Below are 16,094 nucleotides of genomic sequence, written 5' to 3'. Positions count from 1 at the left end.
ATGACATTGCTTTTTGTCATTGAAAATGGCCATAGAAACTGACTCAATAATTCATATTCACTATTCACTCAACTATTCACATCTCAGAAGGAAGACAGAAGTTTTTTTTTCCATGTTTTTTTTTAAAAAAAAATCTAAATCTGTCTCAACATTGCTGGGGTATTGTTCTGTGGTATCACACAGTTTTCATCTTAATAGCTACAACCAACCTCTGCTTCTCATTTCCAGGCCCATAATAATTAGTAGAAGAAAGTAAATGATAGTGTATATTTGCTCACAGGGTATTACTGGCCCTCCTGGTCCCCCTGGTGCTGCTGGTAAAGAAGGGCTTCGTGGTCCTCGTGGTGACCAAGGTCCAGTTGGCCGAACTGGAGAAACAGGTGCATCTGGTCCCCCTGGCTTTACTGGTGAGAAAGGTCCCTCCGGAGAGCCTGGTACTGCTGTAAGTGATTTCAAAATCTTTTTTTCTTAATATCTGACAATGAGTTAAAAATAATACCTCTTTTTTCAAGCACCAATAGCTCACACCTGTAATCCTAATTACTCAGGAAGCTAAGATCTGTAGATCATGGTTCAAAGCCAGCCTGGGCAGGAAAGTCCATGAGACTCTTATCACCAAGTAACCACAAAAAAAGCCAGCACTGGAGCTGTGGTTCATGTGGTAGAGCACTAGCTTTGAGCACAAAAGCTCAGGGACATCATCCAGACCCCAAATAATAATAACGCCCCTCTACAAATCCTCAAGCAGCATATATTTGTTGATACCTATTGCAGGCTCTGAAGTAGAGCTCAGTTGAACCACACAACCTGTCCAGGGCAGATTGGGGATGCGGTGGCTTGAGCAGATGCTCAGAAAGAACATCATAGGAATGATGGGATGGGAGTAAACAAGGGAACTCAACTTTTATCAGTTACATCAGCCCTTTAAACTATTGAGGTCACTTAAGGTACCAAGCTTCAAATAGAATCCCATGCTTGTGGCCACTGTGCTGTAAATTAATCATTTCAGTAGGCTACTAAAATACTTAAACATGCCTTCTCAGGTGTTATTGCTGCTGTGAAAAGTGCCTTTATTAAACCTTAGAGGTCAAGCTCAAAATTTGCTTTCCTGCTTAGAATCTATAAACACTTTATTCTACTCCCCTGAAGACTTTACGAATCTCAACTACACACACACACACACACACACACACACACACACACACACACACACACACACACACACACACACACACACACACACAGCATGTTGTACCATTGACCTCAAGGAAGAAGCAGGTACAAAAGACTATACCTGCCAAGATACAACTAAAGGAAAGATGTGCCCCACTGTTAGAAGGTCACTAACCTTTCTTTAAACTGAGGACAACTCATTCACATAATCTTCAAGCAAAGCTATGTTATCACCTAGGGTCTTCGTAGTAATGCTCAGTATTTTCACTTTTCTTTAGGGCCCTCCTGGCACCCCAGGTCCTCAGGGTCTTCTTGGCGCTCCTGGTATTTTGGGTCTCCCTGGCTCTCGAGGTGAACGTGGTCTGCCAGGTATTTCTGGTGCTCTGGTGAGTGCTTGACATCATTCTGGTTCTCATTAACATAATAAAAGGTTTTAAAAGCTGCCACTTCAAACATGACAGATTGATCACTGAATAACTCCACTTAAGATTTTTTATTCATGGCATTTTCTTTATACAGATCGCATGTCATTTATCTAAGAAGCTTTAATACCACCTTACTTAGACACACACTATAACGATAAAGCAGCTTAACATTATGCAGGATGATTTTTGTTCTTTCTACACACTTGAGAATGACATAAGCTTTCATTGCATTGACTTCCCTGCAATGGGAAATGCTGGCATCATCCTGCAGAATGAAACTGGAAGTTCTGAATCATTCCATTTAACCTTACCTGTGACAACCACTAGAAACCATCTCATCTCTATAAACTCTAGGAACTTTATCCATTCCGTTCAACTGGGATGTTGGACGTAACAAGCTTCCCTGTGCACAGCAATGCTCCATCATTGCACAACTGACCCTCTAAGTGAATAGAAAGGAGGGCCAGGGGGACGCTCACTATGCATCCAGTCACATTGCAGCCTGTTCCCCTTCTATGTTCTTTCTCTCTTTAAACTGGAATTTCCTGGGGGATTGTTTCAGAAGGGTGAGGTTAGAATGCTATCCAATGAGAGCGAAGTCATCTCATCTTCTCTGCCTTTTTAGGGTGAACCTGGTCCTCTGGGCATTGCTGGCCCTCCTGGGGCCCGTGGTCCCCCTGGTGCTGTGGGCAGTCCTGGAGTCAATGGTGCTCCCGGTGAAGCTGGCCGTGATGTGAGTCTAACCCTTGAAAACTTAGAACTGAAAGTCTCATGTTCTCATGTGGCAAGTCCCTGAACTGGATGGTCTGTTTCTCCACAATATCACTGGCATGTTATGGCCTCTCTTAGCATTAAAAATTTGAAAAGTTACTTGGCCTGGAGAATGGGCCTTTACCCAGCACATTTTATATTTGGGTCCAAATGTTTAAAATATCTCTAAAAAGACATCTAACTTAGCAAGTTCTTGCTCCTATTCTTTAACAGTCTGAGCCCTGACTTAATTCACATGGTGTCTTCATAGGGCAATCCTGGAAGCGATGGTCCCCCGGGTCGTGATGGGCAAACTGGACACAAGGTCAGCATACTTCTTCATCTTTCTTTAATTTAATAGTGATTAGAATACAGGCAGATTGGCGCTAAGCTTCATTTCACCTTTGGTAGGGAGAGCGTGGTTACCCTGGCAACATCGGTCCCACCGGCGCTGCAGGTGCACCTGGTCCTCAAGGCTCTGTGGGTCCTGCTGGCAAATATGGAAACCGTGGTGAACCTGTAAGTCCATAAATGCGAGTCCCTTCAAGCTTTTCACGGGCCTCACTTCTGACTTTGCTCTTAGAAATGACTGGGGCACAGGAAGAAGGCTCTGGGAATAGCTAATGAATTTCTGTTTTTCTTTCCCAATTCACAGGGCCCTGCTGGCTCCATTGGTCCTGTCGGTGCTGTAGGTCCAAGAGGCCCTAGTGTACGTACATGGTGAAGATGTCTTACAAATTAATATATAAGAAAATCAATCCTGACATCCATTATATTGGTGGCTAGATAGATATAGAAAACATATAATATAGAGGCTAGATTTCCTATTTTTTAAATATTTAGTCCACACTGAGAATTGATACAGATAATTTGATGTATCTTAAGGTTTATCTGCTTATTTGCATTACATAATTCTAAGACTGGAGCCCTTTTTCTATAGCTAAAACTAAGGCAGACTACCAGGAAAGAACTCATCTAAACATTTGTATGTCTGGCAAATGAGATGATTGAACAGCATTTATAGAGGAGTGTCATTAAACTATTACATAAATGAATGACTAAATAAATGTTCTCTTTATGCTTTTCTTGCCTCGCAGGGTCCTCAAGGCATTCGGGGTGAAAAGGGAGAGGTTGGTGACAAAGGACACAGAGGGCTCCCTGGCCTTAAGGGACACAATGGATTACAAGGTCTTCCAGGCCTTGCGGTAAGCACGAGTTGGTCATCCATCCTATAAACTGACCTCAATGACCTTCAGCTCACTTCTTCAGATACTTCACTGCTTTTGTTCTAATATATCCTGCTTCATATCCTTGTTCCATTCCCTGGCTAACTCCATCTTTCTCAGAGATGATGCTATTACCTACCAACACAAAAAGGCAAGAATTAACGGAGAGAAAAAGATACACATATTAAAACCTCCTGGTAACGATATCCTTCAACCCCACTTAAAATAAATATCATTAGAGAGATGACTAATATTTCACTGTTGAAATAGCTGTGAAAAAGAAATAATTGAATATAATAGACATAATGAGAGAAAAGAGCTCCACTTTACATTTTCAATTTTCTCAATCCAGAGTCCATTGAAACTAATGTTTTCTATTCAATGTGAAAGAAAAAACTAATGTATCCATTGACACGTGTTCAGAAAGCATATTTTTTTTTTCTGTTCTCTCGTTAAAGGGTCCGCATGGTGATCAAGGTTCTCCTGGTACTGTGGGTCCTGCTGGTCCCAGGGTAGGTGAATTCAAAAGACAGTTCAGTTTTGAAATAAAGCATTATATTAGCAGTGAGCTCCTTATCAGATTTCCCTCTCTCACATGCAATTGATGTCCTTGTTCCTTAGGGCCCTGCTGGTCCTACAGGCCCTGTTGGCAAAGATGGTCGCTCTGGACAACCTGGTGCTGTCGGACCTGCTGGTGTTCGAGGCTCCCAGGGTAGCCAAGGTCCTGCTGTAAGTACAACTGGGGGAAATAATGTATCTCACCAATCTAAGACATTTCTTCCAACTAAACCAAGGGAATTTTGGCAACACACTGGAGGAACTCCACCTCCATGGATTTCCAAAGATAGCTGAAGAATTGTCTGTGGGCAAGAGGCATGAACTTGATTCTTTTTCGTTTATCCAAACACGCTTTTGTGTGAAACTCAATTGAAAGCCTGCTGCCACTGATCATTCTTACTCTAACATGTAATTCAAAGATGCTCCTCTCCCATCTTACCCTCACAGGGTCCTCCTGGACCTCCTGGCCCTCCTGGCCCTCCTGGCATAAGCGGTGGTGGTTATGATTTTGATGGAGACTTCTACAGGGCTGACCAGCCTCGCTCACAACCTTCTCTCAGACCCAAGGACTACGAAGTAGATGCTACTCTAAAATCCCTCAACAACCAGATTGAGACCCTTCTTACTCCTGAAGGCTCCAGGAAGAATCCAGCTCGTACTTGCCGTGACCTGAGACTCAGCCACCCAGAGTGGAGCAGTGGTAGGTCAAAAATGTCCAACAAGGCTGGCCTTTCTCACAAATTGAAATTTCCAATATCAATCCCTACTGACATTTTCAATAAAGATGTATCTGACCAAAAAATACATTATGGACTTAATAAAGCATCATTTTCTTTTCCCAACTCATACCTATCCTCAACTTTACCTTAGAAATTATTTTGCCATTTTTTGTGATAAATACCCAAATTTGACTTTGCCTGGAAGAGAAGAGAGAAGAAACTATCTAGTCTTAAAAAAATTAGCCACCCTTTTCCCAGTAATAATGAAATAGCAAATATAACTGTGTTCAAAAATGTTACTTATGGGATTAAGCATACTCAGTTTTCCTAAACTGTCTGCTTAATGAGAAGTTTATGAGTTGTATCTTGTTTTCTGGAAAGGTTACTACTGGATTGACCCTAATCAAGGATGCACTATGGATGCCATCAAAGTATTCTGTGATTTCTCTTCTGGTGAAACCTGCATCCAGGCCCAGCCTGAAAACATTCAAGCCAAGAACTGGTACAGGAGTGCTGCAGCCAAGAAACATGTCTGGTTAGGAGAAACCATCAATGGTGGCAGCCAGGTGAGCAATCCTACAAATATTCTTTCCTCTACTAGATACTATTTCTCTAGGATTGTTTGTTTTTTAATTATATGAGCTTGACTCCATTATCAAAATGGACTGATTAAAAGAACCTGCTGCTCCTTGAGCTCCAATTCTGTATTAGATTGCGTAGTGATAGATGATTGAGTGGACACATTTTTATAACTCAAAGTCTAATATTCAAATTTGACTTAATTGATAATCATTGAAGAAACAAGCCAATGTCACTTAGTGTAAAGGTGAACTGGCCGGCATATAACCCACAGCCATGCATATGCATTTTTGGAACGTGAGCAGCTTTCCAGAATTTTTAATGCAACCTTTTCTCCAACATTACCTACTTTAACTTGGGAAAATTACAGAAATAACAAAAAGGAAAAATGTCTGAATGTCTGTCCTATCACTCTTTTATTCTAACAAATCTGCATACACATCAACACTTAACCAAAACAGGTGCCATTTTCAGAAGACCTTGCCTTAGCCTGGTGATGTTTATCTCCATCAAAGTAACCAATACTTTAGAGATAGAATTCAGAGATGGAATTTCTTTTTAAAATACTGTTTTCATTTGAGTCTATTATTCCTGTTCACACCAAGTTAAAAAAAATTTATTGTCAGTTTTTGAATCTTTCTTCACTTAACTGGACTTCCCATCTTTTTTCTATAGTTTGAATATAATGTAGAAGGAGTGACCTCCAAGGAAATGGCTACTCAACTTGCCTTCATGCGCCTGCTGGCCAACCATGCCTCCCAAAACATTACCTACCACTGCAAGAATAGCATCGCATACCTGGATGAGGAGACTGGCAGCCTGGATAAGGCTGTCATTCTGCAGGGCTCCAATGATGTTGAACTTGTTCCTGAGGGCAACAGCAGATTCACTTACACTGTTCTTGTAGATGGCTGCTCGGTAAGTAATAGTAAAATAGTGGTGGAACATTTATGTGAGAAACAGGATAGACTCCCTCCATCCCACTTAGACCATTAAGTGAACAGATGAATGAGACACCTAACTTGATCTCTTGTCATAAGTATATTTATTTAAATCCATCTAAAACTTCTCTGGTAAATTCCAAGAATGCTAATTAGATATTGCCATGTATTCGTTGTTCAATTTTTAACTGGAGGTTTTTTTAATGGTAACAAATACCGATCATTTAAATTTTCTTGAGGTTTAAAGACCCTAAGCTTTGATTTATGGTTCTAAGTATTTTATGTTATATGTTAGTATGGTATCCATTTACTTTCTCCTTGGTGTGATCTTTTTTCCTTTATAAAGTAACAATATGCAAAGTATTCCCCACACTGTTTTATAAGTACAAAATAATTAAAGTTCACTAATAGCAGTACTGCATCTCACCCAACCCCAAACACACACATACACACACACACCCTGAACTAAAAATGATACTGGAGAAATATAAAGCATGTTCTCTACAACATAAATCCTATAAATAATAGAAAATTTAAAATTTACTAGTAGCAGTACTGAGTACCCTCCCAACTTCCTCAGATACAAATACACACAGAGACCCACCAATTCTGAAAATGATACCTATAGAGATGTCATTTGGAATATGCATATTTAAAACAGACTATAAAGACACCTTTGATGCTATAGTTCCAAGGCTGAGCCTCTGCAAGTTGTGAGACGCCCATGTTCAGAATGACATAAACAAGCCAAAAAGTAGTCCTTACAAAATCTAAGGTTCAAATGTCCAGTAGGCATAGAAATAGCTACTTAATGTATTTTTTTCTTTTCTTTCTTTTTTTTTCACAGAAAAAGACCAATGAATGGGGAAAGACAATCATTGAATACAAAACAAACAAGCCATCTCGCCTGCCCTTCCTTGACATTGCCCCTTTGGACATCGGTGGCACGGACCAAGAATTCAAAGTGAACGTCGGCCCAGTCTGTTTCAAATAAACGAACTCAACCTAAATTAAAAATCAAAAAGGAATCTGAAAAAAACTTTCTCTTTGCCATTTCTTCTTTGTCTTCTTTTTTAACTGAAAGCTGAATTCTTCCATTTCTTCTGCACATCTCCTTGCTTAAATTGTGGGCCACAGAGAAGAGATTGACCAGAGCATTGTGCAATACAATTTCATTAACCCCTCTTCCTCTCCCCCTCCCCCAAAGATTTGGAATTTTTTTTCAACATTTACACCTGTTGTGGAAAATGTCAACCTTTGTAAGAAAACCAAAATGAAAATTGAAAAATAAATAAAAACCATGAACATTCACACCACTTGTGGCTTCTGAATATCTTCCACAGAGGGAAGTTTAAAACCCAAACTTCCAAAGGTTTAAACTACCTCAAACACTTTCCTGTGAGTGCGATCCACCTCATTAGGTGCTGGCCTAGACAGACATGAACTGAGGTACTTATTTTGTTCATAATGCAAAGGTGCTAGTTAATAGTATTTCAGACACTTGAAGAATGTCGATGGTGCTAGAAGAATTTGAGAAGAAATACTCCTCTGTATTGAGTAGTATTGTGTGGTGTTTTTTTTTTCTAAATTGAATTAGCATCCATATTTCCCATCTTCTCCCCAACTAATAGTAAGCGGATCACCTCTTCTTTAGACTCAGCATCTGTTCTTTGCCATTTTCATTCTCTTTCATGGTTCCAAAGAAGCTTTGTTTCCTGGGCAAGCAGAAAAAGTTAAATTGTACCTATTTTGTATATGTGAGATGTTTAAATAAATTGTGAAAAAATGAAATAAAGCATGTTTGGTTTTCCAAAAGAAAATATTGAGTAAAATTCCTTGCTCCAATGTTCTTTCCACCAGCCATTACATAGAAGTGGCCTCTCATTAGATAGAAATTATGTTAAAAATAAATGAATAAAAGGTAATTTGGGTAGGGTGTAAAGAGCCAAGAATGAGGATCCAAGAGATCTGAGTTCCAATTCTGGCTCTACTTGTGACCTTGCACTTCTGAGCCCTCTGCTTCAGCTTCCATAACTATAATATGGGATAGAGTGCTTGGATGCATCATTTAACATTGCCTTACTCAGAATACAGAATACCTAGGCTATGATATCATTGCTGATCTAGGTTTACTGCAAGAAAATGTTCATAGAAACTTTCGGTTTATTTTCCATTAAGCACCTTGCAACTGTGGCTGAAAGTCTGTGTGAAATTAATATTACAAACTAAAACAGTTTCAAATATTCAGTAAAAATGCCATACACTTATATCTGATGCAACTGAGTACAATGCCTGTTAAGAGGTAATGTGCGTGCTGTCAATCAACACAGACAGTTGTAGATAATAGTACTTGGAACACCCACCTGCCAAATCAAGTTCATTTTCCTCCCCTGCACCATTCCATGACATCCTTAATACACTTAAACATAGTCATGTGTCAGGTAAAATGTTAAGATTCATTTAGAACTTATTTCCTGTTGCAGAACATAATTGTTATTGCAATATTTGCCTCCTGTTATAAGTCATCTCAAGATTTAATTAATTTTTAAAGCAAAAGTCTTATTAGGATGAAAATCTTGACATTTAATGAAGTTAGTAAAGTCTACTAGCCAAATGGTAACCTCAAATTATGGTCCCTCTACCACTGAAATTAGAACACAGAAATGTTAAAGTCCAGGTAGAGAGTTCTTATCCACTAAACTGGGATTTCATAAGGTATTAGTAGTTATAAACACCATATCAAATTCTAATGTGGACCAATTGAGGAAGAACCCATTGCACAGAGTTACATGCTTAGTTATTTATAGCACTAGCATTCTATATTTGACAAGAATCCAATATACCTGATCTAACAATATAAGGGAACTAAAGCCCTGGCATCAGAATGCCCAGTACTCCTAAAATTAGGAATAGAAAATAGAAAGAATTTACACAGTAAAACAATTAAAAGTGTTTGGATTAAATATTAATATATCCCCCAAGTTCTCAATACAAGGAAGAAAACCAGAATTTGTTAACTATTATGGGCCAAACACAGCATTAGAATAATAGCAATGGCCTTTCTCAAATGGAATCTGAATCAGAGATTTCCTATGCCATAATCATCATATCTCATAATCATCAGTGTGACACAATAGAAAAATGGGTAAGTAAATAATCATCCATATAAAAGAACGCAACTAGATATTATGATATGTAGTGTACAACCATAAGATAAATGGTGAAATAAATTTTTGGTGTCCTAATAACATTTATGAGGATGATTGAACAAAAGAAAACTACTTCGAATAAAATATTCACTGTTGCTAACTTTAAAATTCTGTTTCTGTTGCTAGAAATCTCTTAAACAACCATGTAAAAAGTGCTGAGTAGATGCTCTCCTGTAATAAGATTGGGAATGATTTTTAGACCTAAATGTTTCAACTTCGATGTAATGCACTTGTATTCATAACAGATTTAACTCAAAATACCAGAAGGAGAAATTAATAGTCAACAGGTGGAAACAATATTGGCTATCAAAAAGTCTGGCCTGTGAGTCAGCATCCATCATGAACCAGCTCCTCTGAGAGACAGGAGGGCCAATGCACGAAGCTGTGACAGGTGGCACCGTTCTCAAGGTCCAATAGCTTGCTATCAGATGGAGAACAAACTCATGTGTGAACAGATTTTTTAAAGCATCTTCTGAGGACAGCAGGATAGTATTCATTCATTAGAGGGACTCTTGGGGAATTAACTTTCATCTCAGGCAGCATAGTGATATTGGACTGAATTGGTCTCTTGCTAAATGGAGATTTCACCTGCAAGCTTTCTGCTGGCTAAATATTTTTGCTCTGGAAGCCATACATTACAGCAGTGTGGTACTCCTCAAGCCAACAGGTACACAGTGAGCATTTCTAGCACCAGCGCTCAACAATTGACATTGAGCAATGTTATGAAGGCTGACCCTTCCATGATCAGAACCTCTTTCTAAGCTAATCACCCAGCCCCAGGGATGCTTCTTGTGGCATTCCGTGACCTGGGCTACGTGAAGGTCACTCACCATTCACTCCTGTGAGTGGGAAAGGTACAACAACTTCACATAAGAGATAGACAAAGCAGGTAGCCAAGATCTGAGGAAGGGATATTAATCAAGTCTGGTAAAAAGGGTCATTTAAAATTCTAAAATCAATACAGCTAATGCATTGGCAAAGAGCAAAGACACCTGAGAAATACTGAACACATTTATTATCTTTAATGCCAAAAGACTTTTTTAATGCTATTCCACATAATATTACTGAAAAGGAAGTTCTAAAATTGGATCTTAGATAAGAAAAGTTGTAAATGTCATTCTGGGTCAGAACAACAATCCATCTGGATGAGTACTTTGCCTTTGACAGTGGCACCAGGGGAAATTTGGGAGAAAGAGCAGTTGGTACTTCTCACAAGCCAGATTCAGAACTCTTATTTAATAACCCGTTGTAAATCTTCATTGCCCATAGATGTAGCTAAACCCTCCCAGAGCCTCCTATCTCTTTTGAAATATGTTGGCATTACAGTACCTACAGGAGAGAACCGATGCTTAATTGTTAGTTCAGCTTCCTGGCCCTGAGGTAATGTAGCTTAAAATGTGTTTCCTCGCCCCATGCCTGGAAGGCCAGGGATTCAGCAACCTTGTATCACCAGGGAGCACCAGGAACTACAGCAAAGGGGTCATCGGCATCCCATAATGGCTGGTTTCTCTCTGCAGGTCAGTGAAATGATGGGCACATGACTTGTGGTCAGACACAACAGTTTCCCCATTGGCTAGCCCCTGGCCCTTGGGAATGTGTCTTAAGTCATCAAAGATTGAGTTAACCTGCTCTTCAATTTACATTGGCATGTTTACCTCACTAGGTCGCAGAAGCACTGGAGGGACCAAGAGGAACATGTGTGAAAGTACTGAATAAAGTCCAGGAGGTGTGAATTGTCATCATTGGCGCCAAAATGTCCACTCACTTGCAGTCATCTTGTGGTTTAACTTCTTATCACTGGTCCTCCAATTTAGGAAGGAGAGAGTCTAGACTTCAAATTTAATTAACACTACTCCCTAAATTGGTAAGTCTATCAATTTTGAACTATCCTTCTTAATCAATAAAAATTTGAGTTTTTAGAACAAATCCTGATTATCTGTATTCAGATGCTATATAGGCACCAAGAAACTAGTTTACTACGTGAAATAGGGTATCTCTACAGTAAAAATAAAGACAAAAATAAATACATTGATCAGTCTGTACTTTAATGGATCATCTTGTACATGGGCCCACATGATCCCTCCATTGAAGAGATTTATGATGGGCTCCCATGATTGGATCCACCAATAAAATCCTGAAGTAAAATCTAAAATGATATATGTCTGTGCAGTTTTGGAAAGAAGTCCCACACCTTTCTTCCACTACTTCCACAAGGGTTGTGTGACCCCCAAAAGATGACAGAAACTACCACACACGAAGTAGTTTTCACTTTCACTGAGCATGAGACTCTTCGGAACTATGACTATCATATCTTGGATATCTTATTCAGAATATGGTGCTTCTTCTAAGACCTACGTGAGAAAACCTAGATGACAAGTTAACAAGAGCCCAAATTAAAATAACTGTTTGCCTTGAACTCTTCCACTTCCTAGTGATTAGCCTTGTGTCTTGTACCAAGTTTGATAGACATCTGATAACCCTGCCTTATAATTTGCAACATCAAAACACTCCCATCCCTAGAAGCTTCAATGAAGAACAATGAAAGAAAATAATAAAGGTCCATGAATAAGTGAACACTTATAAGTAACTATTTATTTATGTATTTATTTTTGTCGGTTGTAGGGCTTGAACTCTGCTCCTGGGCGCTATCTCTGAGCTCTTCAGCTCAAGGTAAGAGCCCTACCACTTGAGCCACAGCATACCACTTCCTGTTGTTTAATTTTTTCTTAAAGAGTGATGTGGTTTAACAAAAATAACAAAAGAGATTGCAGTTTCTGGCACTATAAAAGAGTCCTTATGGCAACAACTGCTTCCAAGGGACTTTAAATTTCCTTGTAGGCCCTAATCTTATCTGGCTGTTCCTTTTGAAAAAGTATATTGTAGTTAAGAAGTTAAACAAAGGAGTTGTCATTTAACAAAGTATTTTATGAATCCAATACATCTTGATCAATGTCACCCCTTTCAACAAGCTCAGGTATAAGAGTACTTGAGCCATAATTAACAATCCTACTGGAACCTAGAATGGTAATCTTAAAAGTACAATTTACCATAGTTTTTAACAAATCATTAGTATAACATGTATTTTATCACCACAGTGAGCATTGTTTCCTAGGACCCTTAGTGTTCCACCCCTCAATGAACCATAAGTAGAAGAAAGCAAAACAACCTTTTCCAGTTAGAATCTATTAGTGAAAAACTGGATGGGAATACCTACTCACACTCCACTGAGTGGATGGACTTTTGTTAAAGGTGTCACTTCAAGTTTACTGCTCCCCCTGCTGGTAGGAGAGTAGGGCACCCTAGTCCTCTTCCTGACAAAGATGCACACCATCAGAGAAGGAACATTTAGTTAGGAAGAGAAAAACAGAAAAGTTTCCTTCCTACTTGCCCCAGACACATTTCCTTCGGTCCATCCTCCATAGTTGTCTACCTTCATTCACTGTCTCCTAGTTTATTTGTTTTCTCTGAAGTATCTTTACGATCTCACCATGCAGCTGATCAATAGAAGTCACAAGACATAAACAGCCCCACGGAAAATGACCTTTGGGTGAGTAGAGTTGTCTAAGACGCAGCAAGCATCCCTTGATGGTTTAAGCCAATGGTACGTAGGCACACATCAGAGACTGGAACAGAGACAAGACAATGTCAGAGAGAACAAAGCCTTAGGACAGAGAGCTATCTGAATTTTAGTCTTGTCCATGATATGTGGATAATAATAACACTACTATTGGTGATGATTTGAAGATTACAGGCAGGAAAGCACAGCATCTTGTAAGGCTGGTAGACATTAGGCCATTACTGTCATTATCCCCACAAAGCTGGATCCTCCCTAAAAGCCTTCAACTCTCATCACCAACAAGAGTAATCACCTGCCCACAGGTACCATCTTCTCAGGCAACAGTGTCTTAAAATGATAGCATATTTGCAATTCAATTACACTTGAATTTCACTCACTACTGAGAGAGTCCAGCAACCCCCCCCCCCCAACCTTCACAACTTTGGTAAATCAGGACCCAATTTTTTTAAACACCTCACTTTTATGAAGTATAAAAATCTTTGCAAGTTTTTTTTAATTTTTACCAAAAATGTAAACTAATAACCCTATCTTCACAGTTAAAAAAAAACAAAGGAAAATTGCTTACGAAAAGAACATGTTGCATCTAACTGGCCCAGGCCCCATACCATTGGGTGCATCCAATTTTGGAAGGAAATGTTCCTGTGTTTAGAAATAGCCTCTTTGCTTACTTTTCTTTCACACACATGGACCACAACTTAGCTATGAGGAATCTGGCAAACTTTAGACACTTAAATTTTTGCAATTTAATTTCCTAGAACTGTGGCACTGGAGATTCTAACTCAAGAGTTTTCAGCACAAGAAATGATCACAATTATTAAATTCATGTCCTATAAGAAATGTCTTGGCCTATGTGAATTTACTCAAGGGCTTTAGACATCACTAAATCACCTATTATTGCCAGTGCTCTGAGTGTCTATATGAATAATATTATAAGTGGATCCACTTCAAAGACACATAGAAGCAGCTTTGATTATAGTTATTTCCAACATGGATTTTCTATCGCTGATTATAGATCTACATTTCCCATATAGTACTGAAGTCCAGGATAATTTCTAAAAACTTTTATCAATGTAACCAAATTACGTCCATCTACTACTTTGTTCATCACTGTAAAATTTGTTCCTAATCAAGGGAACTTAAAATAACCAAAAAGACCTCAGCATCTAGAAAGTTTCTCTTTTAACAGATGTCTCTGGATTATTCATAATGAATTACTTTCTTTTAGTTACTGTTCATGTGCTATTAAATATGATGAATTTGTGGTCAGTTTTAAAGACCACATTCTTTTTGTTTTCTTCTACTACAACAATAGTCACCTGAACACTATAAATTACATGAGTCTTACTTGTTTTCTCTCAAACAGGGGAAAGCTATCTATCAAACAAAGTACAAAGTCCACTAAATCCTTTGAACCTTTGAGGAGAGAAAGACAAATTGATTCCAAAAATGGTTGGCTTTCCCACCAAATCACAAGGTAAACTGGGTATTCTGGAAGATTTATAGGGTCGCCAGTCTTCCTTTTATTCTCATCTGTGAGGTACATGCCACTTGAGTCTACTTCTAATATATCCAATTAGGTAGACACATTGCATAAAAAATGTTCTGTCTTCATTCCAGGTTGGAAAAAAATACAGATGGTTTGACTTCTTTATACCACTATGCATCTCATGATTTAATTGGTTTGAAATACTGTCTTAAACTCCCTTGGCAACTGTAATTTGCAGCATATTAAAAAAGCCCAGAAACAACAACAACAAAAAGCCTCTCTTAACACTCCTTTATACTCACTGGAAGAGCTGAATACAGGTTCACATGTGTCTTTTTGCCAAAGAGACTATGTTTAATATTTTCCAAGGGATTTCAAGACCCCACCAAACTAGACTTGCATAGGGTGGAGCCAAGATATTCACAACTTTGGTGCATGAGATGATTCTTGTGTACACTCCAAGTAGGAAAGCACTGGTGGACTGTTGTCATATTCTTGGATGAGTCTGTGTCACTCTCCCAAGATAGTTAGGACCCTAGCTCTCAAATCATGGGCTCTCTATAAAGCTTTAAAAAGAGAACATGTAATGGCTCATTGAACACGTGAGCAATTAATCTGAGAACAGTTGCAGTAGTGCAAATGTGATTACTTATTGCAAACCCAATTAATCAGTCAGGAGGAATGTTAATTACAAAGGAGTATGGAAATTAACTTGAGTGTGTGACGAAATGCCTAAATTCTGGCCTATTATATTATCTGTCTGCTAGCATACTTTAAAAATACTTTCCCAGCATGTTTCATATCTGTGCATGCACACAGGCACTGGAGTAACATTAGTCTCCCCTTCAGGGTTGATGCAGTAGCCTTGGAAAGTTAGGAAAGGTCCACAGTTAGGAAAGGCCCACACTGAGGTGGCTACCTCAGTGTTTCCAGTGGCATTACTGAAGGCCACACTAGAGACGTTAATTACCATCAACTATTACAAGTTATATTTCACTGGGGAAATAATGGTCTTAAAGACATTTGGTTACCTAATTCATATTTCACAGTAACAAAATTTGGACTAGATCTTTCTTTACTTGTAGCCTATCACTCAGGAACAAAATTGACAAGAAAAGTTGTAAAGTGCTATCTTCTACCTATCGCAGCTACTTCACTTTACCAAAACTCTTGAATCTCTAAATTGGCTAGGATCCAATCACAAAATGACTTCAAAAAAATAAAAATAATAATAACTAGGAAACAGCAAAGATGGCTAAGAAAATGCCATACAAAGTTAAACAGCGCTTAACTGATTTAAAATGAACTCATGTTGAGAACAATAACTTTATGTCTAAGAAGCTATGGAATATTAATTGAAATGAATCCAGATATAGAAAACAATTGGAAAGATCTCCAAATTCTCAAGAAACCATTTCTCCTTCTGTGGGAAAAAAAGCCAGAATTTACTT

General features: G+C 38.7%; 1 protein-coding gene across 2 annotated transcripts in view; it reads left to right on the top strand.

Moving 5' to 3' along the window:
• The window catches only part of Col1a2 (collagen type I alpha 2 chain), a 35,541-nt gene extending 27,859 nt beyond the window's left edge, over window positions 1-7,682 (top strand). Inside the window, exons 40-52 of one of the 2 annotated variants that reach the window (XM_042684577.1) lie at window positions 281-442; window positions 1,452-1,559; window positions 2,224-2,331; window positions 2,620-2,673; window positions 2,760-2,867; window positions 3,004-3,057; window positions 3,446-3,553; window positions 4,033-4,086; window positions 4,196-4,303; window positions 4,580-4,832; window positions 5,233-5,417; window positions 6,106-6,348; window positions 7,219-7,682. In XM_042684577.1, coding sequence (XP_042540511.1) covers window positions 281-442; window positions 1,452-1,559; window positions 2,224-2,331; window positions 2,620-2,673; window positions 2,760-2,867; window positions 3,004-3,057; window positions 3,446-3,553; window positions 4,033-4,086; window positions 4,196-4,303; window positions 4,580-4,832; window positions 5,233-5,417; window positions 6,106-6,348; window positions 7,219-7,365 — 1,692 coding nt within the window. In that variant the 3' untranslated portion in view covers window positions 7,366-7,682. The remainder of the gene's footprint in view (window positions 1-280; window positions 443-1,451; window positions 1,560-2,223; window positions 2,332-2,619; window positions 2,674-2,759; window positions 2,868-3,003; window positions 3,058-3,445; window positions 3,554-4,032; window positions 4,087-4,195; window positions 4,304-4,579; window positions 4,833-5,232; window positions 5,418-6,105; window positions 6,349-7,218) is intronic. The other variant, XM_042684578.1, reaches the window with a different exon arrangement.
• The last annotated feature ends 8,412 nt before the right edge of the window (window positions 7,683-16,094 follow it).

Source organism: Dipodomys spectabilis, unplaced genomic scaffold (assembly GCF_019054845.1).
Source record: "Dipodomys spectabilis isolate Male_0828 unplaced genomic scaffold, ASM1905484v1 ptg000089l, whole genome shotgun sequence".
NCBI lineage: Eukaryota > Metazoa > Chordata > Mammalia > Rodentia > Heteromyidae > Dipodomys > Dipodomys spectabilis.
This window is presented reverse-complemented; position numbering and strand designations above follow the sequence as displayed.